Source organism: Ceratotherium simum, chromosome 4, assembly GCF_057802395.1.
Source record: "Ceratotherium simum simum isolate JZ-2026a chromosome 4, ASM5780239v1, whole genome shotgun sequence".
Lineage (NCBI taxonomy): Eukaryota > Metazoa > Chordata > Mammalia > Perissodactyla > Rhinocerotidae > Ceratotherium > Ceratotherium simum.
The window spans coordinates 92,713,968-92,737,884 of record NC_141903.1 but is presented as its reverse complement, the minus strand read 5'-3'; the positions used below and the strand labels follow the sequence as shown (position 1 = coordinate 92,737,884).

Below are 23,917 nucleotides of genomic sequence, written 5' to 3'. Positions count from 1 at the left end.
CTTTTCTCCCAGAGTCATAGCTTTTGTGGCTTATACAGAGCCTCTCTCCGAGGAGCACTGTTTTGTGCTCCACGTGCAGGTCCAGGGAGGTGAGGGCAGCAGGTAGACCCATTTCCAGCGTCTGAGAGGAGAGAATCGGCCCCTGGAACCGTGGTGGAGAGGAGTATTCCAGGGTCCTGTTATGTGACAGGTACCTGTACATACAATTGTGTGTAATTTTGGCCCAAAGAGTATTCAGCGTGGTCTAATTCTGCTCCCTCTCCCACTGACTAAGGCCGAGGGCTGACAGGGCAGCGTGCACTCTCTAGGAACTGTTTCCGAGCCCCCAGAGGGGTCTCCCCCATTCTCCCTGCCCTCTGACGTGCCTGCCTTCAGCTCCTTTATCGTCTACAGCCAGCAAGGCCTTGTGATAATGGGGGGCCGAGGGACTCCTCCCTGTGGAAGTCCAGTGGTGATGCACCTCGTCTTTATGGCTCTTCCCTGATAGTGTGTAAAGGGAGAGGCAGGCCCCAGGCGACGGCAGCGGGCTGGGTTCCCGAGCCAAAGCTGAATTAAGAACTCATTAAATAGTTCGAGGCAGTGAAGCTGGCAGGGTTGTGCAGGGGCTGGGAAGGCAGAAGGCGGAGGAAGGGGGGGCGGCACCTCTCCTTGGCACATGCAGGCTGTGAGCAGGGCGCACAGTCCAGGAACCAAGACAGCCCGGCTGACTTGTCCATCACAGGCTTGTTTGTGAGTGTACTAGCTGGATGCAGCCACATAATGTATGCTAATTGCTAGATTTCCTTTTTTTTTCCACGGGAAATGCTCAGTTGGAAATCTCTGAAACCAAAGAGGTGATGCAGAAATGCTGAAATGTAGACATTACGAAAAAGAGAGGAGGAACAGAGGGAAACGGGGTCCGAATGTACAAAATCGCTTGACGTTCTGCTCAGGCAGCACCTCGGGCCCCTGAGCAGGCCTCATGTACACGCGTGAGCAGAAGGGTATGATTCCTACGTGTGACGGCTTTGCAGCATCTGTCCCACTGTCTGAAATATGTTGGTTGGATTTTTTTAACTAGAAGCAAAAATTCCACCTATGGAAAGAATAGAAAGTTAACAAGAAGAAATCCCTGATGGTTACCATAGCTCCCAGGAAATATTAACCAAAGCGTGTGAGCTGGTTCTCTCTGAGCCTCTTCTGGACAGGACGCCTCTCTCTGTAACCCTGAGATTCAGACACACACTGAGGGCGCACAGTTGAGCCACTTGAGTAATTATCCATTAGTAGGGAAGACTCGCTCAGAATGGTATTGTACCTGTCAAACCGTGTAACTCCGGTGTTCCATTGGATACCCTTGGGCAACAGTCATTCTTTAAATCAAATAAGAACAGACCGATGTAATAAAATAATGGCTTCTCTAATGAAGCTTATCAAAGTCACAGCCATTTTATATTGAAAAAAATGAGCTGGGGAAGGAAAATGTATTTTTTTCTTCATCTTTGACATCAAAATCCCAAGGGTTGAAGTATTGGTAAGTGGGCTTATCTTTACCCCAATAACACTTAATTTTTTTTTATGAATTAAAAAAAGATGTAATTTATTCTTTAAAGCAATTTTGTAGACATGAGGCATTTAGGAAATTTCATGATGAACTTGATTGGATACAATAGAAATGAAATGCAGATATTTTCCAGAACAGTACAGAAAACACATTAAAGCCTCAGCTTATAACCACTGAGAATTGTGAGAAAACAAGTGACATAAATTTAAGCTTCTTTTCCAGATGTTAAAAATTCCTATACAACTTTTGTCCCAAGAGTAAACATTTAGCCACAGTACACAAAAGGTACTGAATCCATAGTTAGTGCCAGTGGGGGGAAGCCTCTATTTCATAAACTAGAATCCTCTTCTGGTCCATTTTCCCCCCAAGTCCTGGTTGTCTGGGGGCAGATTCCTTTTTTGAAGCCTAAAGTTGTAGGAGAAAGAGCATACTCTTCATCTGGGCTGGTATTCTGGTCCAATTTCAGTTAGGAAGCTGCTTCCAGAGGCATGTCCGGAGCCTGATCCAGAATAGTCCAGAATCTTCTCCTCTGAAAGGGAGAAGACATCCTGCAGCTTCTGAAGAAGGTCAGGCCTTAAAGGGAGGATGAGTGGGATTTGCCTGGAGGCCGGGTGAACAATGTCTCCTTCGTCGGTGTGGTTTGTGTAATGATGGTCTGGATGCGGTAGCCCCCTGGTCCCCGCTCTCCTGTAAGACAACCTGTACTGAAGCCTCCAAACACGAGACTAGGGGGAGAGCCAGGGCCCTGCCAGTGCAGCTGCTCTCATGACCGCATGCTCCAGCCTCTGGCCCTCTGCCCTCCAACCTCGCAGTTAGAGACGTAGCAGAGTGTTCTGGTCTTTTTAGAAGAGATTCCCAAGCCTCAAACCTGACCCAGGGCCCACGTCACACTTTCCTTGGTCTGGGGTCCTTTTGTCCTGGAAGGAGTTGGCAGTCAGGAGCAAGGTTAGGTTCTCCCCTAGTCAGACATCCGAGCCTCAGAAAACAGGTCAGGCACCGCCCACCTCCCTGAGGATCACGACGGACCTGCTAGGAGCCCGGAGTTTGAGGAAAAGACATTTGAAAATGGGAAGAGTGTGCCCCGGAGTCAGTCAGGTGTGAGCAGAGCGTCTGGCCGAGAGAAGTGGAGGACCAGGCGCTGAGTAAACTTCACTCTGGGTCAGCAGACAGGGCACCTAACTGAGGGCAAAGAGCAGGAGGTCAGGAGTAAGAGTCGGGGCTCTGGCCCTGGGGTGCTGACGATTGCCCTTCAGCCTGGGAGAGGGCAGACCCCAGGTCGGTAAGAACCAGGCACGTTTTTCTGGATGGACAGCACAGGCAGGTGTGAACTGGAAATCTAGGCACTGATTCCGTCAGCATCTGGGCAGGAGCCGTCTCCACCGGCCCCTCGGAATGAGGCAGCACGTCCATCAACAAAACCAAGACAAACAACAGAAGTCACAGCTCCCCAGGGTTGGGCTGAGGTTTTATGCCAGATACTTGAAAAGACATGGCCAGACTTGCTCGTACTGGCGGGAACAGGGACCTGAGCACCTGCCTTCCCGTCACGTGTTCAGATGTGGCAGCTGAGGCACCGCTTTGGCTGAGACCGGACTTCAGGTCAGGTCTTGACTCAAGAAGTCCCTTCCTGGCGCATCACCCAGCTGGTTGCTGCTCCCCAGCCTGACACTGCCACTGCCAGTACCATCGCCCTCTCCGGACCTTAGTGGGAAAAAAACCAGCTCAAGTGGTTTCCCCCTGGTCTGGGGCTAAGAGCTTCTGAGGGCCTGGTGATTATTAGATGCCAGGGTAACATTTGTTATGTCAGCTATTTGCCATTTTCTTTTTCTGTTTCTTTTTCAGTAGCCGATACCGAAAGGACTAATTTGATTTTTGTTTCAAGGCACCTGGCGTTGAGGGTGAATGGTGTGGTGACTCGGTTCTGAGCAGCAACAGATGAGGGTGAAAGGTCAGCTGTCTCCTGGATTTGATCAATGGCAGGAGTTTGATGGCAAATTAAATGTCAGCTAAAACTGTCAAATGAGTCTGTGAATCAATACTTACTGGGAAAAGTTGTTTCAGCTTTTAATGATCACATTTGCTCCCAAGAGAAATAATTCTAGCAATGTGTTCAGGCATTAGGACAGTAATACATAAAAACAATGTGAGGATGATTTAAAATAAGGTCACATATTGTTATTGATCAATAGCGTATTCATCATCTACACTGTCTTGTTTCTCAAAGAAGGGACCACAGGACCCTCAGAATCCCCTGAGAGATTCCAGAAATGCAGAGTCCCTCCTGAATCGGACGGTCTGAGGGTGGGCCATGAAATCTGCATTCTTAGTGAGCTCCTCAGGTGACTGTGGGGACTGTTAACATTCTGAGAACTGCCAGCCTGCAATCTTTCCCTCCACCGGGCAGGTGTCTCCCAGACAGAAGGTGGAGCCATGGCCACGGGCGAAGCAGTGCCTCCTGGCAGTGGATGTGCAGGCCAGAGTGGGCGTGTTTGGGGCTGAGTTTGAAAAGCAGGTGTGACTATTATTGGATTATTTAATGTCTGGAATATTCTGCCTCACCTGTCCTCTGTGTTTGCGAGTCGGGACGGCTCTGCAGGCACAGGGCACCTTGGGGCTGGGTGGAGGTGAGCAGAGACGGTGCGGTGCCATCTTGTGTCCTGTGCTTTTCTCCGTCCCTTTCACCCGCTTTTCCCTGCTTTTGCCCACCCTTTAAATAGTGGCGTTTCCCCAGACTGTTCTCAGCAAGAGGCTCTTTCTGTGTTGCCCAAGAGTATCACCTAAAATATGCTGCTTTCTCCCAGATCTGTGCTTCCCGCCCTGCCTGTCACCTGAACATCAGATCCACATTCCTGCCTGCCCGCTGGACGGAGCCACCTGGAGCTCCCCTGGGACCTCAAACGCAGCGCACCCCAAACCAAACTCACGCTCGTCTGTCTGCCTTCTGCCCCTTTAAAACAGCGTTTTAGCTAAGAGCCTGGGCTCTGGACCTTGCCGCCCGGGTGTCCATCCTGCTCCATGACGTGGTCCCTCGGGCTGTTGCTTAGCTGCACTGTGCCTCATTGTCCTTATCTGTAAACGGGGAACAGTGCCTTCCTCCGAGGGTTACGTGCAGATTCAACGCGGTGACCACACAGGAAGAACTGAGGTCAGTGCCTGACCCAGGGCAGGTGTTCAGTATATCTTATTATTCATTTTTATTATTCATTCCTTTATCAAATATTGCTTGAGCTCCTGCTGTGTATCAGGCACGACTTCTGACTTATGTTTCCCAAATTAGGGACCATCACAGGTCCAAGTCTCCCCATTAAACCATCTTCCCTTTAAGACAGGGACGGCGTCGCCGCCATGCTGGTTTATGAAGGTGGCACTGATTTGCCTGAAATAAACTCCAGAAAACTGTGCCCTAAGTAATTCACATTGTCTTACACAGGGAACACAACATCGCTTACAAAGAAAAAAACATTCCTTGAAACTTACTCTAAGCTCAAGAAAGTTAGGTCTAATTGTTGAACAATAGGAAAGGGCCATTTTTGAGGTAAAAAATAGCTGATTCTGGCAATCTCACAGTTTAACCTAACATTTGGCAGGGTACCTGGCGTGTGGCAGGTATCCCTCAAAAGAAAAATAATTCCCCAGTCTATACCCTAAACGCTGGGAGTGTTCTATAATATACTAGGTAAAATGTATCTCGGATGAACCATATTTTTAAAAAGTAAGAATTTGGACCTTGTAAATTCCTCAAACGCTCTGAGAAGCAGTGAAGGGCAGGGGCAAGACAGGGGGTCAGGATTCGGATTGGCCAGATTTAAAACCTAGTTAACAGCTTGTTTTATCTCTGCGATACTGGACAAGACAGCTAACGCTTATTCAATCAACCTGTCCCAGCAGCTTTGATTTCCCCATTGGTAAAAAAGGAATAATTATAACAGTTGATCTTTGTGATGCACTAATGAGGTAACATGCAGTTAAAAAGATTTTATAAACCATGACGTGGGTCACAAATAATGGGTGCTGTCCTTACTGGTCGAGCACCTACCCCAAGTGGAACTGTCCACTGTATGCGTAGGAGTTGCCTTTGGCAGCCGTAAAAATGCTGCGGTCAGTCACCTGCGACCGGTCACCTGCGACCAGTCACTGTTCGCCCCTGAGGTTGGCTTTCCCTCTCTCTGTGGGGAGGGAGGGATGGGCTTGTCACCAGGGCTCCTTCTGGTCCCCCATATGTGAGATGAGGACATTCTGATCCATTTCCCAGGAGGGACAAGTTCTTCTCATGAGGCTCCCGGTAGGAGGTTCCCTATGTGGCTGCTGGACTCCTCTCATCTTAAAGGCAGAGAAAGGGACTCCTTTCTCTGGCACCAGGAGCATAAGTATTTTTCTTTGTCCGAAGCAGGTTTTGTTTAGAGAACAGGACCCTGCCTTAGCCCGGAGGATCCGGTTCATGGGCTGGGGACACCACCCTCGAGGTTTAAGTGCTTGAACGCAGAGGGAGGTGCCTTGTGAGAGGCTGAGTACTAGACAGATGTGGGTCTCTTTCTGACGAGCCCTGGACGGGTTCATACCCCGCCCTTCACTAGGTGTACCTTTTCTTTTAGTCTGTAGCATCTGTACATTGTTGAAGAAACAACTTCAGGTTATCTTTCACCCCAGCTGGTGCTGACGTCGGTGCTGCTGGTTCTCCTTAGGCGTTCTCCAGGGAGCCAGACTTTCATCGGCACCATCTATGATATTTATTTCTTCTTCTTTCAGCCAGGGCACAAAATAGAGACAAAGAAAAAGGAAACAAATGCCTTCCTCCCACTTCTAACCTTAGGCCTGGATTCTCATCCCTCTGCCCTGAGGTCCTTAAGAAAGGAGAGAGAAGAGGGAAAAAGAGAGCCTGAGAGAATGGGATTAGGTAGGAGAAAAACCCGGAGGAGAGGGTTTGGAAAGAGGGTGGAACAGGAACCCTGCAAGAGGTTGGGACCCATGGTCACCTGGCCTCTCACTCCCCCACAGTCTGCTCCTAGTGGGAGCAGCTGGAATGAGAAGGCGTGTGAAATGAACAATGAGGCCCCCCTCTGCCACCTGGAGCAAGGCGGGCCTGCACCTGCGGGCAGGGGGCCTGTTTAGAACAAGGAGGGAACCGCAGGGGTCTGGGGGGCTGGGTTGTGTGCTTTACTGGACATTTAAAGGTCAGGGAAACACAAAGCAGAAGATGGCAGAGAACCCAAGTGAAGGGTGGGGTGCAGGACCAGCAGACACATGAAAAACCAAACCAAAACAGATGACAACAAAAGAGAAAAACACTTAAGTCCAGGAAATATAGAGAAAAATGGGTATAGACTCAAATTCTGTAATAACTAAATTCTCTGTAACACAAAAGGTATCTAAGGTAAATTTTTTCTAAAAGTTGTCTAACTCCCAAGCAATGATCAACTTATTTAAATTTAAAAAAATTATTTATGAAGTCTCCTGAACTTGTTCATAATGGATTTGAGTTCTTATTCTCTTAGCAAACAAACAGTGAGAATTTGGTGAGCGTTGTGACACGCAGGAACGTAATCAGAGATGAAACAAATGCAGAAACAAAAAAATTCATTTCCAACAGAAAAGAAAGGCTGTTTCCAGGGCTATCAGGGGAAAGGTGGGAGAGAACTGGGCTCAGATTGTTCGCAGAAACAAAGAGGGACTTGGCCTCGGGTGCGTGTGGGAGGCCGGTGTGCCGCCTGCCCAGTGGGGCTTCAGCAGCCGGCTGACCAGTGGCTGACCCGGGCTACATGTTTACCTCTTACCAAGGACGATCTTGACATCACAACTTGCAAACTTTCATTTCGGACAAGGGTGGGCCAGGACAAGACGGTGAAAAGAGTAGTGTCACGGCGTGGCCGAGGGGCCGAGTGGAGTGCCACACGGGGCCTAGTCCCGCTGTCCCACTGTGAGCCTGGGGTCTTTGGTCCATGAAGAGGGGATAATGATTTTGCCCCCCATCCCCCACTTCACAGGAATGTTCCAAGGATCAATCCAGGCACCACCTGAAGGACAAGATGTTTTGAAAACTCTAAAGCACGGTGCACACCTGAGGGTTTGCTGCTGTGTTCCTGCAGCGAGCTCTGGTGATCAGTTAGGTGCTCTCACTTCTGTGCGTTCGCCTCGTGTTTGGGCGTTTTTTGATTCAGACAGGATAGCAGGAAGCGTATGGAGGGTGCTGCAACAAGTGTGTGAACTGAAGACCAGCACCCAGGGCTGGGTTCTGCTTCTGCTGTCCTTCCACCCACGTTCCCTAAGGGCCTGGACACCCAGCCTAGGGAGGGTCCTTTTCCCCGCCTCAGGCCAAGAGCTGCAAGAGCGAAGTTATGTGAAAGACCAGTGGGTTGATTTTGTGTGAGGACCCAGGAATCAAACTCCCTCCCGGGGAGGGGACCTGTAGGGGACGGCTGGCTCTCCGTGTTCTGTGCTGACCTGTTGATCTCCAGGGACAGTGTAATCAGGAGATATCAAGTCTGCCAGCCTCTCCGTGTTTTCAAGGGGCCTCAGTGACTGGGGCAAGGGGCTGAGTTGTCCAGCCTGCCTCGTGGTCACGTTCTCCCTCAGGTCGGAGGTGATCCTTGTTCCAGGGAACAAGGGGGAGGCTTTGGTGGGCTGGGCTCCTCAGCCCTCCTCCTGGGCCCTCCCCTGGGCTCCTGGGAAAGACATCTGTGGGTTGTGGCCTTGCAGAAGCACTGTTACCACATAACCCATGCTCACCCCCCTCTCCCTCTGCTTTCCTGGTTAGAAAGGATGAGGTGGGGTAGAAGGATCACGGGAGAACCCACGAAGGCTCCAGGACAAGCCTTGTGCTGCTGTCTTCCTGCCGGGTTGGGGCTGGGCCTGCCGCCCTGTGCCCAGCGTGAGTTGAGGGGGTAGAGAGGACCTCTGCAGGGGCGCTGGGGCAAAAGAAGACTCGCTAGTCTCCCCTTCTCCACGCCAGCTCCTTTCTCCGCAGACTTCTCCTGTCTCCTAGCACCTCTGCTCTACGTCATTATGTGGGTTCCTGCAGGAGGGAGGCCTGGACGTTATTCCAAACAAAAACCTGTTACCAAAAGCTGCCGGGAGGTTCGTTGGTGCAGAACCTGTGGTTCCTGCAGTGAGTGCCTTTCCTCTCCTGCTTCCATCCATTTTGCTAAATGTTCCCTGGGGAGTGTTTTCTGCACTCCTTCTTTTCTCCTCCTCCCTCCCTCCCTCCAACAGACTTGAACGTCAAGTCGGTTGGTGCTGCTGGCCTTTTCTTGACCTACCAGCCTAACTTTTAGGTAAGTAATCCCAGGCCTCCTTTAGCACATGCATTTCCCTTTCTAACTCTAGAATCTTCTGTAACCCTCTCTAAGTTTGTGCTTCTCCATGTTGGAAGTTTTTTCTAGTGCTGAAGCGCAATATCAAATTCCTTTTCCAAAAAGCATCCACTGGTTTTCTCCTTGGGGAGGGGCCGGTGGGTGGCATTGGTGGGTGATGATGGGGCAGCAGTGGGAGCTGGTGGAGCCGGGGCAGAGCTGGGTGGGCCCGAGGGCTCTCTCCTTCTGGAGCCCCGGCCCTGACGCTCCTACGTGGTTACCCGTCCATTCGTATCAGCGATTCAGGATCCTCCTCATCTTCTCCCTTCTATACTGAATAGATATTGAAAGCTTTCTTTATTCTTCAGTTTCTGTTTCTAGACTGTGCTTGCAAAGTGTTCATTTTTAGGAAAAGGAAGTTGTAGAAAGAAGCTTCTGGGTTGTGATCATTAATGGAAATGGAAATTAAAACTCATCCTCGAGACATAGAGAGTTATCGTCCACTTAAAGACAACTTAAAGGTTTCAGCATCACTAGTTATTGTTTTCATCAAAGGTCCCCCACCCCTGGGCGCTGCTGTGACTTTGGGTCCAGCATTCTGTCACTTGCGTGAGGCTGTTTCATGAAGCAGCTGCCTGCCTAGGCTGAGACCTTGCTCTGCTCCCAGCAGAGATGTTATAGCCTCCTAGGCCACTGTGTTCTGGGCCAATGTGTGGGATGTGTTTGGGAGGGAAGGGTCAGCTGTGTGAGACAGAAGGTTCCGAGTTTGATGGGGTTTGGTTGTGGCTGTGCCTCGATAGTGGGTGTCTGAGTTCAGCCGTGGTCAGCCTCTTCCAAAACCAGGAGAAAGGCTGTGTGTGTGCTTGTTTAGATGAATGTTAAACTGTGGAGAAGAGACCCTAAGCATCCTACAGATTATATACCTAGAAAATAACATTTTACTTTCAGAGATTTCGGTCCCCTGCATGTAGTGAACCATAAACTACTAAGACAGCCCAACCTTAAGAGGCACATAGCTTGAATTAATCTGTCAGATTCTCAATCACCGACAAAAGTCCCAGAAATAACTGAAGAATATGGGCTTATCTGAGCACAGGCATGGCCTTTGGGAGTGGACACTTGTCTGCAAGCACCCTGCTGCTTCAGGGGGTCCCTGGCCATCCTCTTGATTCTCAGGTGGAGCAGACCCGTTTGTTGTCACACAACAGTGTCATACCCCATCCCCCGGGGGTGGAGCCTTCACAATTACACTGTTTTGTGGGGACGCCCTCAAAGATTGTGTCTTATCGGAGGAATAAGTGACACCATCATTCCATCTCAAGCCTCTGCTTTTGCTTCCCTCGGACCAACACTTAGGCGAGTCAACCGTCCACCCAGGTGGCCGAGTGGTCTCCCTGGGAGCTGTTTCTGGAGAACGCAGACCCACAATGGTAGAGAGAAAGGCCGCAGCCACGGTGTCTTCCTCTCCTGGGAACTTCTTTTCTGAAGCAACTGAACGAGACCTCTGCAGGGGAGGGTGGTGGCCTATCCTTCAGAATGCCTGGCCCGTTTCCCAGTGTGAAACATTCCCCAAATATGCAACTTTGTGAGCGTCCCAGCAGCCGAGAGCCGCCTGCCGTCAGGAGAGCTGGCACCCTCCAAGGATGTGGGGGCTGGGGGCACTGCACTCAGCCCCCGGCAGGCCCTGGGTTTGCCAGATGCCAGGAAGGCCAGCCCCTGGTGACGTTGTCTGGGACGAGAATCTGGCCAACAGTCTGGCCGTGACAAGAGCTTGAGGCTTCTCTCTTTCCCTTTAAATCCCCTCCTTCGTTCAAATCCAATCCTATAAAAAGGCTTTTTGTGGAAGGAGCAGCCATGGCATCTTGGTGTACGTCTTGTGCCGTGGCTGTCAGTATTTCCAAAGATGGACAGAAAGAACATCGTTAGTTGAATTCCTGAGCAAACAGGTTTGAAAATTGACTTGGAAGGGGTAGAGGTAAACGGCAGCTGTCACATGGCATCTGTTTTGTTGGCAAGTGATGAAGCCAGAGAGGAAGGGAACTTCTCGTGGCTGGTAAGAAGCCCCCTGCCAGGGAGCGCCTCGGAGCAGGAAGGGCGTGCTGGGGGGGTGCTGGGCGGGTGCTGGGCGGGCAAAGCTCGGCGGGCTGGGCTGTGGTTGCTTAGCCGTGCGTCTGGAAGGGCGCAGGTAGCAGGGCGGGGGCTTCGTGCAGACAGGATGGGAGGGCTCTGGTTCCTTCACCATCTCTCGAGGAGAGAGCCACTCCTACGTCCCTTGCTTAAGTCTACTTTTGGGGTTTCCTACAGAACATGGTCGTGCCTATGGTGCTGCCGTGGCATTATGCTGCCCAGGGCTTTGGGTGCTGGAAACAGTCACCTCAGTAGTGTGACCCTGGAAATGACACTCACTTCTCCGTGGTCTTGTGCTTTCACTAATTTTGTGTCCACTCAGTGCCTTTGAAGCTCCTGAAGTCTTTGTTTCAAGGAGGCCGTGGACGGGAGGACCTAGAAAGGAGACGGTTTTCTGTACTTTGCTAATTGTCATTTTATCACTTGCTTGTTCAGTTTGACGTGCTTTTGCTTGAGCTTTTAAATGCACGTGGTTGTCAACAGCAAAACAACAAAGCCAAAAGCAGCGCCCAGCAAATGACTGGCTTTGGCACTTGGAGTAGCGAGCGTGCTTTCCCTTGGCTTCGTGCAATTATCCTTCTCGAGGCTCAGGCCTTCGCCTGCTCAGACTGCGGGATGTTTTCTGTTTTGGAGTCTCTTCATTTTTTCAGGCGTCGGGAGTAAAATGTCACACACCTTCTGTTAATTTTACCCTGTTTTATGTGGGTGTTCGCCCACCTTGGCTTTTTTTCCCTCTTTGCTAATATTCTTCTAATGCTTTCTGGCTTCTTTAAGCCCATCTCTGATTTTATTCCTCTGGATTTCCCCTCGCTCTTCCTGGCGCTGAATGTCTGTGCCGTGTCTGTTTTCCCAAATCCTAGTCCCAGTTACCAGCACCATGGGGCAGCGAGGCAGGGGACTCTAGAGCTGGGCGACCTGGGTCCAAGTCCTGGCTCGAACGCTTGCTGGCTATATGACCTTGGGCGGGTTAATTCTCTCTGTAGACTTCGTTGTCCTCACAGCACAAGGGACCATCGTAGTACCTATGTCATGGAGCTCTTCCGGCGTCAAAAGAATTAGTCCAGGGAGGAGGGGGTGCCCCACACTGTTCTGTAGATTTTGGGCTTCTTCCATGTCTAATGTGGGTTTACTGGTAAACATTAACTGTTAGGAAAGATAAGACGATGGAGAACAGGCTTGATGATGTGCCGGGGGTAAGTACTTCAACATGTTGCTGTCTCTGCAGTGCTTCCGGTTCTCAGTGAATAAAGGAAGAAAGCCCTGACTAAGCTGTGCACCCTGGGCTTCTGTCTTTTTTTTAACCTCTTTACTGAGATACAATTTACATACCATACAATTCACCCATCTGAAGTGTACTATTCAACGGTTTTTTGGTATATAGCATTGTTAACTTTTTTAAGTTCTGGTAAAATATATATAAAATTTGCCATTTTATCCATTTTTAAATGTACAATTCAGTGGCATTAATTACATTCAAAATGTTATGCAACATCACCTCTATTTCCAAAACTTTCTCATCACCCCAAACAGAAACTCTGTGCCCATTAAGCAGTAACTCCCCATTCCCTCTCCCAGCAGCCTCTGGTAACCTCTAATCTGCTCACAGACTCTATGAATAGCCTATTCCAGACATTCCATATAAGTGGAATCGTACACTATTTGTCCTTTTGTGCGTGGCTTCTTTCTCTCAGCATGATGTCCTAAAGGTTCATCCATGTTGTTCCATTCGTGTGTCATGACTTCATTCTTTTGTGGTTGAATAAGATTCCATTGCGTGGACAGGCCACATTCTGTTGATCTGCTCATCCACGGGTGGACGTTCAGGTTGTCTCCACCTTTTGGCTGTTGTGAAATATGCTGCAGTGGACGTGGCATGCGAGGATCTGTCTGAGTCCCTGGTTTCTATCCACCTAGAAGTGGAGTTGCTAGGTTAAAGAGTAATTCTGTTTTAGCTTTTTGAAAAACTGCCCATCTATTTTTCTGGAAAACAGTTGCTTTTTGGTTATTCTCTCCTTTGGTGTCTGTCTCCCTCAGATTCTACTCCATTTCCTCCCGGCACCCAAGTTTAATTGCACTTCCAAGCAGCAGACATGTTCTCGTCCACCCTCCCAGCCAGGTGTCTCCCTCCACTTGTCTGAGGGAACAGCCCTCTTCTCTGTCCCTCATTGACTGGCCGAGCATGTGTTGCCCACTCTGGCCACACATCCGCCTCCTCACTTCATCTCTGTCCAGGGAGGGGACCCTTTGTAGAAGGTCATCCATAGGCCTCAATCCACTTCAGTCACATGATGTCCCTACCACCTATAAAGTGAGGGAAGTCAGGGATGCAGAGCCAAAAGCCCTGCAGAATTTCAGCACTCCTTAGATGGGCTCATTCATCCCCACAACTCCTTGCTTTGTTGTTCTCCATCGGCCTTGCTTGTGTTTAGGCGCAATTTGGCTACCCTGTCCAGCAGGAGAGTTGTTCTCCACTCTTCATTTGCTCACGGTTTCTCCACTTTTCTATGAGCAAGTGAATTAATTAATGAATACCCCAACAGACTGTAAGCCTGCCTCAGACAGCCATTCGGGTTGTTGGGCTAATTGTTAGCCCGGGTTTCTGGATGTCATTCATTTCACAATAAGGCTCCTAATTAATCTCAGCGCTGTTCTCACCAGAAGAAAGGCCGATTGGGAGAAACATCCCCAATTACCATGAGAAAGGAGATGTCAAGAGCCCTGTTGAGTCTTCCTGGCACCCACCCTGTCTCAGATGAAACCCCCATGCGCGTACAGAGGCAGCCTGGTGCCCAACCGTGAAAACTAGAGGGTTGCGAGAGCGCGAGGCACGCCAGACCGCCCGACCCAACTCCTAGGAGCCTGCTGGGGTCCGCACACTCTCGTTTAGTAACGACGATCGCATTTCCCAAGACAGTGTGGAGAATCCTGCTGCTGTGTGTGTGCCATCAGAGGCAGCGCCGACTCTGCCCTCCCAGAAGCAGGCGGGGTTTTAATCCAGAAAAGCTAAGGGTCTCCTCTTTTGTCTGTGTTTTTGTGCCTGCAGGACAAAAGATCCTTCATCACCGAAGTGACATTTTAGAAACAGTGGTCCTGATCAACCCTTCAGATGAAGCGGTCAGCACTGAGGTAGGCATTCGGCTCTGCAGGGGTTCGGGCAGGGCCTCATGCAACGGACAGAGCCCCAGCGGGCTAGACGGGCTGGGGAGGTGGCGGGAGAGGGGCCCGGGAGAGAGAAGCTCTGGGTCCACCCCCAGGGGTGCTTCCTTACCCCCACTCAGTGGCTGGTTCTCTGCATCGGTACCACCCCAGACTGCCCCTCCCAATGAGGATAAGGTGGAAGATGCTAGTCAGAACTGTGATATTCTGTAGAGGAAATCGTGGGTATATTTGGAGGGTGTGCTGCTGGGATGGAGGCTGGCTGGGGGATAGGAGGGGAAATAGACTCCTCAGGCTGGGACATGGATAACCCAGATTTGGAGAAGAACAGCATCGGAGACACAAGCCCCCTTTAGAGCCATCCTGCCCACCCCTTACTACTGTTGAAAGGCAGGAGAGCATGGCGGTCAGGAGCTTGGCCTCTGGTGCCAGACTGCCTGGGTTCTACCGCTTACTAGCTGGTGTCCTCAGGCAAGTTACTTCCTATCTCTGTCTCAGGCTCCACCTCTGTGAAATGGAGATCACATCTAATGTTCATATTCAGCGTTGTGCTTAGGAGTGTCGCATGCTTAGAAGAGAGTGTGGCACATTACAGCTGAAATATAAATGTGGGCTGTTCTTATCACTAACATTATTGTTACCATCATATGAAATGGTTGCTGGAGAGAGTAGCTGGGGATTTCAGAGCCTCCTGTAAGATGAGAACTTGGCTAGAGCCGGGATTCCCTGGTCACCCAGGCCGGAGGAGTTGAGGCATCTCCATGCCCCACTCCCTGTGTTGCGTTTGGCACCTTCGAGATTGAGTGCTGCTTGGACATTAACGTAGCTGCAGTCCCGGGGCCTCCATTCTCTGCAGCATCTCTTCTGCCCACACTTGGAGCATCTCTTTGACTGTAGCCCGTTTTTTAAAATTGAGATATATAATTCACATACCATAAAATCTATCGTTTGAAAAAGTGCAATTCATTGGTTTTTAGTATATTCACAAAGTCGTGCAACTGTCATCACTATCTGATTCCAGAACATGTCCGTCACCCCCCAAAACCCTGAACCCGTTAGCAGTCACTCCCCACTCTCTCCAGCCTCAGGCAACCACTAATCTACTTTTTGCCTCTATGGATTTGCCTATTCTGAGATAATGGAATCATACAATCTGTGGCCTTTTGTGTCTGGCTTATTTCACTTAGCATAATGTTTTTTGTTTTTTTTTGATTATCACTTTTTTTTTTTATTGATGTTTTAATGGTTTCTAACATTGTGAAATTTTGGGTTGTACATTTTTGTTTGTCCATCATCATATATATGACTCCCTTCACCCCTTGTGCCCACCCCCCACTGCCCCTGGTAACCACAGTCCAGTTTTCTCTGTCCATGTGTTGGTTTATATTCCACATATGAGTGAGATCATACAGTGTTTGTCTTTCTCTTTCTGGCTTATTTCACTTAACATAATATGCTCCAGGCCCATCCATGTTGTTGCAAATGGGACGATTTTGTCTTTTTTTATGGCTGAGTAGTATTCCATTGTATATATATATACCACATTTTCTTAATCCAATCGTCAGTCGAGGGACACTTAGGTTGCTTCCACTTCTTGGCTATGGTGAATAATGCTGCAATGAACATAGGGGTGCATAAGCCTCTTTGGATTGTTGATTTCGGGTGCGTTGGATAGATTCCCAGTAGTGGGATGGCTGGATCATAGGGCATCTCTATTTTTAATTCTTTGAGGAATCTCCATACCGTTTTCCATAGAGGCTGCACCAATTTGCATTCCCACCAGCTGTGTATGAGGGTTCCTGTTTCTCCACATCCTCTCCAACATTTGTTGTTTTTTGTCTTGGTGATTATAGCCATTCTAACAGGTGTGAGGTGGTATCTTAGTGTTGTTTTGATTTGCATTTCCCTGATGATTAGTGATGTTGAGCATCTTTTCATGTGCATCTTTTCATTTTTGAGAGTCATCCACATTGTGCACGTATCAGAACGTTGTGCCTTTTTATGGCTGAATACTATTCCATTGTATGGCTAGACCTCATCGAGTTTATCCGTTCGTCAGTTGATGGACATTTGGGTTGCTTCCACTTTCTGGCTGTCATTATGTCGCCTGTTTCTATCGCAATTCTGTCTGCTCCCATCAGCAGGACCTGTTTGACAATCCGTGAAGGCACAGGCTGAGGCAAGTGACGGGCTAGCAATCTCTCTGTGACTAACAGAATCAGGAAGTGCATACAGTTTTAAAAAGCTGGAGGATTAATATTTATCCCGGCAAAGTGCCTGGAACAGCTGTGAGAAATGGAAAAGGAAAAAATACGGAATTTCTTTAAGGAATCCAGGCTTGCCTGTGGAACAGCTGGGCTGGCGCGGTTACCTGGGTCCGTGTGTGTTTCCTGGATTCACTGTGGGGTTCTTGGGGCAGTGGGTTTGTGTCCCCCACTTTGTGCCTAGCCCGATGCCTGGCAGTCAGTTTGTGCTGAACTGCACGGGGCTCAGAACGAATGCCGTGTTTCTGCTGAAAGACAGGCTGGCTTCCTGCTACTTAAAGAACAGAGAGTTCTTTTGTGCAAACCATTTACAATTCTCTTTAAGAGTCCCATTCGGGGCAGCCCTTTGTGTTCCACGGTCAGCACCTGGCTGATGCCATTGAAGGCTGCACTTGGAGCTGTGTGTTTGGTGTCTGGCTTGGAAGGAAAGGGACCCTGGATGGGAGGGCTGACTTGGGACCCCAGTGGAAACCTGTGTTCCCTGCGGCAGCCATTGGGGGACCTGGCCTGTGTCTGGTGACTCAGCATGTGAGATAGTCGTAAGTTCCACAGACCGCCTGCTGCTTGCAGACACAGCTGTGGGACGATGGTTGCCAGCTGTGGAGACGGCTGTGAAGAAGACAAGGAAACTAGAACAGAAAGTCAGCTACCGCTACTGTCATGGGTATAGCCAGACTGGGAAAACGGCATTCACGGGCCGGCTGATGACCACAGTCCTTGGCTCTGTCCGACTCCCACCGGAATCTGCGTACCAGAGAATGAGTAATTTTGTTGGTAATAAACTCCAAGCCCACCAGGGCCAGCGCTGTCCTGAGGGGGACGGCGGTGCTGCCCAGCTCATATCGGCTCCCTGTGCTTCCTTTCAGGTGCGTTTGATGATCACTGACGCCGCCAGACACAAGCTGCTCGTGCTCACGGGGCAGTGCTTCGAAAACACCGGAGAGCTCATTCTGCAGTCGGGCTCTTTCTCCTTCCAGAACTTCATAGAGATTTTCACCGATCAAGAGGTGAGCTCCTATGCGGGATTATCTGGGCTTTCCCGTTGCTTGGTCATTGTTGTAGCTGGAGGCTGCTCTTTGAAAGCACTCCAGGGAGACAGGAGAAGAAGGGGAGGGAGTGTGCCACCTCCTTTGAAACAAGCAAGGCTTCGGGCTCCGATGCTCCGTAGTTCTGTGGCTCATCACAGAAGGAGTTTAGAGCGCTCATCTATGATTAATTGGAAGCATTCTTAATGTGCCGGAGATACAGATGGAGGGGGATTGGAACAGTCAGCATTTTACAGATGGCAAAAATGATGGCTAACTTGCAATGACAGAGCCCAAAAGAAACCCAGGTTTCCTGTTTTCTGAAAGAATCTCTGAAGATCTTGTGGGCTTTTAGTAGGATTTAACTGCCCTGAATCTCTTTCCGTACTTGGCCTTACTTTTCTTGGTCTAATTATTTTAATTTCTCTTACTTTTAATGCCTGATCCCAATGTTTGAACTTGGGCTACTTGAACCACTCAAGAAAGAGAGGGCTCAAGGAAGGGAAGCATGTAGGAAAATGGGGCACGTCCGTGGGACACATCCGTGCCCCAAGAAAAAGATGGGTGAAGTAGCTGGATCAAGCTGGCTCATTAATATTGCTAATGAATATATCTTATTCAAGGATGATACACGTGAAGTATTGAAAACTATATGACGTTAGGGGTATTTGGTAAAATCAGATGGAAGATTTTCATTTGGTTATTTCTGCTTGAGAATTTATCCTGGCTGGGAAACTTCTCTGTCCAAAATAACGTGCCTCTTTCATTTTGTTTATTTGTTTATAGTAGTTACAGAAACAATGCAGGGCTGTCACCATAGCAGGTTGGGGCTGCCCGTAGCTGATAGCAGATTTCTTCATGGGAAGGTTGAGGGATGTGCTGACAGGAAGAGTTACCACGTCTATTTAAAACCACCTTCCTGAGAACTTCCTGTGATGGCGGCCTCTCAGTCTCGGGGGTGCTGTGAGGGGCCATCTGTCTCTCTGCATTTAATCTCCCTGAGCCCTGTGCTCCATAGGGAGGTCTCGGTGTGCTCTCCATCGCTGGCAAGAGCTATAAATACGCTGCCCAGCTTCATTTGGCTCACCTGGAGGCTTCTGTCAAAATACAAATGTCGGATGACATTACCACGTTTCACTCTCACCCACTGGAGGGGGATAAACAACTGTGAAAAGGAACATTTTACTTAGTGTTTGAAAGCCCAGCTCTCAGAAGCTGTGATGTCATCTGGGTCCTGAGGCAGAGAGCTCTGGCTGCCCACAGCGAGAAGAGGCCCCCGGGCTTACTCCCAGCTGCTATCGTCTATACCACTTCACAGTGAAGGCTTCCGCCCTGTCTTCCTCCAAGGCGCCCAGAGTTCAGGCTGCATGTCTTGTTCATCTTGTGTCCACTGCACCCACACCTGGTAAAGGCCCATGAACCCTTGTTCAATTGCATGGAAATTCCCAGGCTAGGGCTATGATTCTCACTCCACCCGCTGCCCTGAAATTGTATGCGATCACTGTTATGTCAGAACCTTTTGCAAGATGGTTCGTGTTGTGCCTGGGGGCAGTTGGGCATTTGTCTGGTAGCTCAGAGGTCACAGACACTATCAGCACCTTGCCTGGGCAAGGGAGAGAGCTGCAGGGGCCTGGAAGCAGTCCAGTGGCCCAGTGACACGGGCGGGTGGTTAACTGGCCGCTGGTAGGCTCAGCTCCGCCCTGAGCTCATTCATGTGCACACGCGTGCCTCTCCTGCATTCCTGGGCAGTTCTAAAGTTAGTTTCTACCCCCATGTCATTGGTTTGTCTTTTTTGCAGTAAAACCAAATAGAGGACTATGTAAAGAAAAGGGTTTGTCATTTCCAGAACTTTAAATAAGGAGGTATCACAAGTCATCCATCTGGACCCCAAATAATACCTCGTTCCTTCTCTTTAAATAAGGCATAGTGTTATGAATATTGCTGCTTACATCATTTTTACTGGCCCACAGAAGTAGAATTTTGCACAATAGTCTGTGCATATATTAGAATTTACCACTAATTACAGAAGAAAAAGATACAGCCTTAACTGCAGAAGGTGAGTTCTGGGCAAGGGCACGTTCCCTGGGGTTTGTAATCACTGGGGTGAGTTCCCCAGGGCACACCTTTTCATTATACTCAGGCCGGTGTCGTTAAGGCTGGAGATGCTGCCATGTTCTCCTCAGCCTGCCACATAACCCCCATGCCAATACTTAGGAGAAAGTCACGCTCAACACATGTGGGAAAGGGCCTCTAGAGTCTTCCCTACAGACTAAATCTGTGGTGTCGGGGTTGGGGAAGGAGGATGAGGGGCAGGACACGGGGCAAAATTAGCTCTTCCTCTTTCCCAACCAGAGCCACTCAGCCTTTATCTTTGTGACGCTGTGGACTTTGGAGACAGTACGTGCCACAGCCAAAGTGGGTGAAGATGGCTGGACAGACCAGTGGTGACCAGCCCTTCAGAGCTGTGATTGCCTGCCGCTGCCATGGAGACAGGGTTTGAGCACAGAGTGGCTCAGTAACAGGGGACCTCAAAGGCCATTTGGTGTCCAGCTTTGTTCCTTTTATCCAGTCCTTGATACATACTAGTCACTCCAAAGAAACCAGAAACACAATTTGGGAAAAACAAAAAACAATACATTTTTTTTAACAAGAACAGCTAAAAATAAATGGACTGAAAAACAGAATTATCAGTGCATTGGAGCTTCAGGTTCTGGGAGTCTTAGTCATTGGAGATCAACTGCAAAACCAGAACAGTCATCTGGCTAACCCATCCCTCCCTGAAACCCAAGGATGGTGAAATCACCATCTCCTGGGGACGTTTTTCAGTCTCTCTGTTAGAAAGTTTTCCCTTATTTGTCTTATTTTATCTTAAAGGAAGGAATGTGATCCCTTTACCCACTGTTCTTCATAAGACAAGATATTGAAAGTTCCTACATTCCCTGGTTGCTGTCATTCAGGCCTGTTCCATTGGCAGGAGGAGGGTCTGGGCTGGGCTGGGGGAATCCAGGAGTTCAGTCTCAGTCGGTCGTGTTTAGTGCCCTGGCTAAACGGGTATCAGACAGTGGGATATGTGAGTCTAGAGCTCACGGGACTCAGAGTCGGGCTGGAGCCCTTAGTGTGGAAGCCATCAGCAGGTGAGAAAACAGATGCAGTGATCTAGGGAGGGAAACGTATTCCAAGAGGAAGGGCCCGTGTCTAGCCTTTAGAGGTTAAGGCCAAGAGAGGGAGCCGGCAATTCTGATTTGTTTGTTTGGTTTTGGTCCAGTTTCTCTAAAATGTCATGCCTCACACTGGGCACCATAGTCCAGGGGTCATGACCAGGTGAAGGTCCGTGTTCTGTAGTTTTCAGTACAATCTTCTATTAAATAAGTCCAAACATTAACTTTGGACCATCACCGTCCACAGTTAAGTGTCAACGGGGAGCAGATGCAGGCTTTGAGGAGCTCTGTAGCTCACGTAATTTGGGGACTCCCATCAAGAAACAGGAAACAACATTAGGAATCCACAGTTAAGTACAGAGCTGTGGGAGGAGACCATGCCAGTGAGGGGCCTTGAAGTTTAAGCTCCTTTAGCTTTATGATAAATCCATCCGACTGACAACTAAAAGCCCTGAGTCTTTTCCATGGGTATCCTTGTTAAGCCACATCTCCCAATCCTGTACTTTACCCAGCTGGTTTATCAGACCCTACATTTATCCCTTTAGAATGCCATCCTGTTGGAGTTGACTTAGCCATCATCATTCCAATGTCAAGAGCTTTTGTAAATGTCTGAACTCTGCCTCGCCACATTTTGCTATGCCTCCCATTTTCATGGCATCCACAGATTGGATAAGCATATCTTCACCACTTTTATCCAAGTCAATACTCAACAGGACATAGATGAGCCCTGAGGCCACCCATCGTAAACCTCCCTCCAGGTTGACACTAAGCAGCACGATTTATGTGGCTGGCTACAGATCCACCTAATTCTGCTATCTCACTGTTCAGAGATCCTGTTAAACATCTTGCTAAAACCCAGAGATACGCTGTCCACTCTATTTCCTCATTAGCCAAGCAAGTAACCTAATCAAAAAAGGAAATGTAGTTAGTAGACCATGGTTAGAAATTCAAATCTTATTTGATTAATATTATCTGCAGTAAAGTCATTTATTTCCCATATCTTCCTTCCTCTTCCAGTATGCCTGCATTTAATTAGAAACAGTAATTAACAAAAAAGACTGTCTTTGCCCGGAGCAATATTTCTTCCAGTTGTGTCTCTCATCCATCTCCATAAGAACAAGGGGAGGGTGGCAATCAGTGTGCTTGAGAAGGATTAGCAGGCTCGTGTCACTTGCCACGTGTCCACTGTGCGAGGACAGCATGCATCGAATTGGCCAAGTTCAATGCAGTTCAGCAAACATCTATTGAGCCTGAAGATGTCTTGGAGAAACAAAGGTAACAATGATACAGAGACAGAAGATGTGTTTCCTGCCCTCCAGGAACTTGCAGTGTAATGGGCTCCAAGAGCTGTCATATCTGCTGAGGTGATGATTCCCAGACTTGTCCTGAGGAAGCCTCAGTGTCCGAGTCTAAGACCTCGCTGGAGGTTTTCTTGCACTGCTCTCATTGTTGGCTCCTCCCTCCTGCTCTCCTCTGTTCCTTGAATAAGCGTTGACCGAGTACCTCTGGGCACACTGGGCGCTGTGAGACCAGTCTTTGCCGCGAGGCCCTCACCCTCCAGCGTGCGTGCAGGTACGCAGGTCTGGAAGCGGGCTCTGGGGACATGGGGCCTCGTTCCCGCTGTGCACCCCCAAGGCTGCTTTCTCCCCACTCCTCCCTGCCCCATTCCACCAGCTCCTTCCTGATGGGCTCTCTCCCCTCGTCTCGTCCTGCACCAGGGTCTGCTCTTCCCGGAGGGACTGGATTTCCCTCTGAGAAGAAACCTTCCGGCAGTGCTGACCTTTTCTGCTCCCCTCGGATGTCATGGTTTTCCATTCCCCAGCCCTCTCTGCTGTTTGTCACTCTACCCTGGACTTCCTCAGAATTCTGTGCAGCCTTCTTTTCTTTTGGGGTCATTTCCTTAGTTTCTGGGAACTCACTGGGTAGAGATGAAAAGATGGAAAGGAGGGAGGATTCCTCGGGTCTTTTTACCTTCTCCTTGAACTTGGCAATGACATACTTCACATAAAAAGAGCTGGTGATGGAATGTCCCCTACACACAGCTGGATCAGACCTTAGCTGCCGCACCCCTCAGTTAGGGTGGAATTTCAAAAATTACAATGAGCCAAACTTAATTTTAAATTTTACTGCTAAAGGTTCAGCAGTTTGAGTGGTCCTAGGTCTCCCCTCTGTATTATATGTATTATAAATGTATTATAAATCATGAATGGTTTGCATGAGCTCCATGTGAGGATTGGGATGGAGAGAACCCTGGTTGCTATAGTGATGGTGATGAGGTTCTATGCTCATTATTGGACCGGAAACCTCATTTGGTGTTCCTTTTTGCTTTGGTCAATAAATAATTTGAGCAAAGACTCCCCCAAGGATGGTTACCATTTGCTTTTTCAGTTTTCTTAGTTTCCAAATAGTTGATTCTTATCTCCCTTGTAGGAGACTGTCAAGTTAAGTCAGAGGAAAACAGCAAAGTCAGAGACTTGTTCTTTTGCTATTTTGTGACCCTTCACATAAAATGTAGGACAAATAGGCTAACAAAGCAAAAAATGGCTATTTTACTGCACTCTAATGCAGAAAAATCAGAGTCTATAAATTACCCTTCTACACATACACACACTGGTAGCCCTCAGGATGTTAGTATCCCGGAGGTTGTATGAGACGGAGGAAGCCTCTCTAACAGCAGAAGGTGCGAGTTCAGACCTGCTGGCTCAGGGATGCCTGGACCAAGTGGAATCTTTGCTTTCCCCTTTCATCATTTGCTGTCAGGGACACAGAGCTCTTTTCACTTGAAACTCTGGGCTGATTTCTGAGCCTTGCTGCAGTGGAAAGAAGACTGGAGTTGATGGCATGGTCCTCCCTCACTGTTTACTAAGACCATGAAACAAATGGCCATGATATGGAGGGAGAAGGAAAAGCGCATTTTCATTAAACCACAGTCTCTGTTTTGATCTGATTTGCTCTTCAGCATTCCCACCCTATGGTACTAAACAACGTGTTGAAAACTTTTGAGCCAAATGTGATCTTAGCCAGTCACACCCAGCTTGCCCTGAAAAGAACAGGAGCTATGAGAGAGCAGAACGTCTCACCTTGGGTTAAACGTGAGCACGTGGGGGCAGTCTGGCTGCCTGTTCATATAATTACCTAATTGCTTTAATCATCATGGCTTCAATCAAGTATTTGTATTTGCAGAGAAACTGCTGGATGAACCACTCATGCTTTAAATAGTGTGAATTGATGCCAGAACCAGTAATTTCTTATAGTGATGTGCAAGCTGTGGCTTCCTGTCTCCAAGGGGGAAAAAACACACCAAACTTTTTCTTTTGTTCCTACCAAAATCTAAAAGTAGACGACACATGCTCTATCT

General features: G+C 48.9%; 1 protein-coding gene across 1 annotated transcript in view; it reads left to right on the top strand.

The window, feature by feature from the left end:
* The window catches only part of MAP1B (microtubule associated protein 1B), a 90,466-nt gene that overhangs the window by 50,727 nt on the left and 15,822 nt on the right, over window positions 1-23,917 (top strand). The window contains exons 3-4 of the mRNA XM_004420468.3: window positions 14,000-14,082; window positions 17,243-17,383. Coding sequence (XP_004420525.1) covers window positions 14,000-14,082; window positions 17,243-17,383 — 224 coding nt within the window. The remainder of the gene's footprint in view (window positions 1-13,999; window positions 14,083-17,242; window positions 17,384-23,917) is intronic.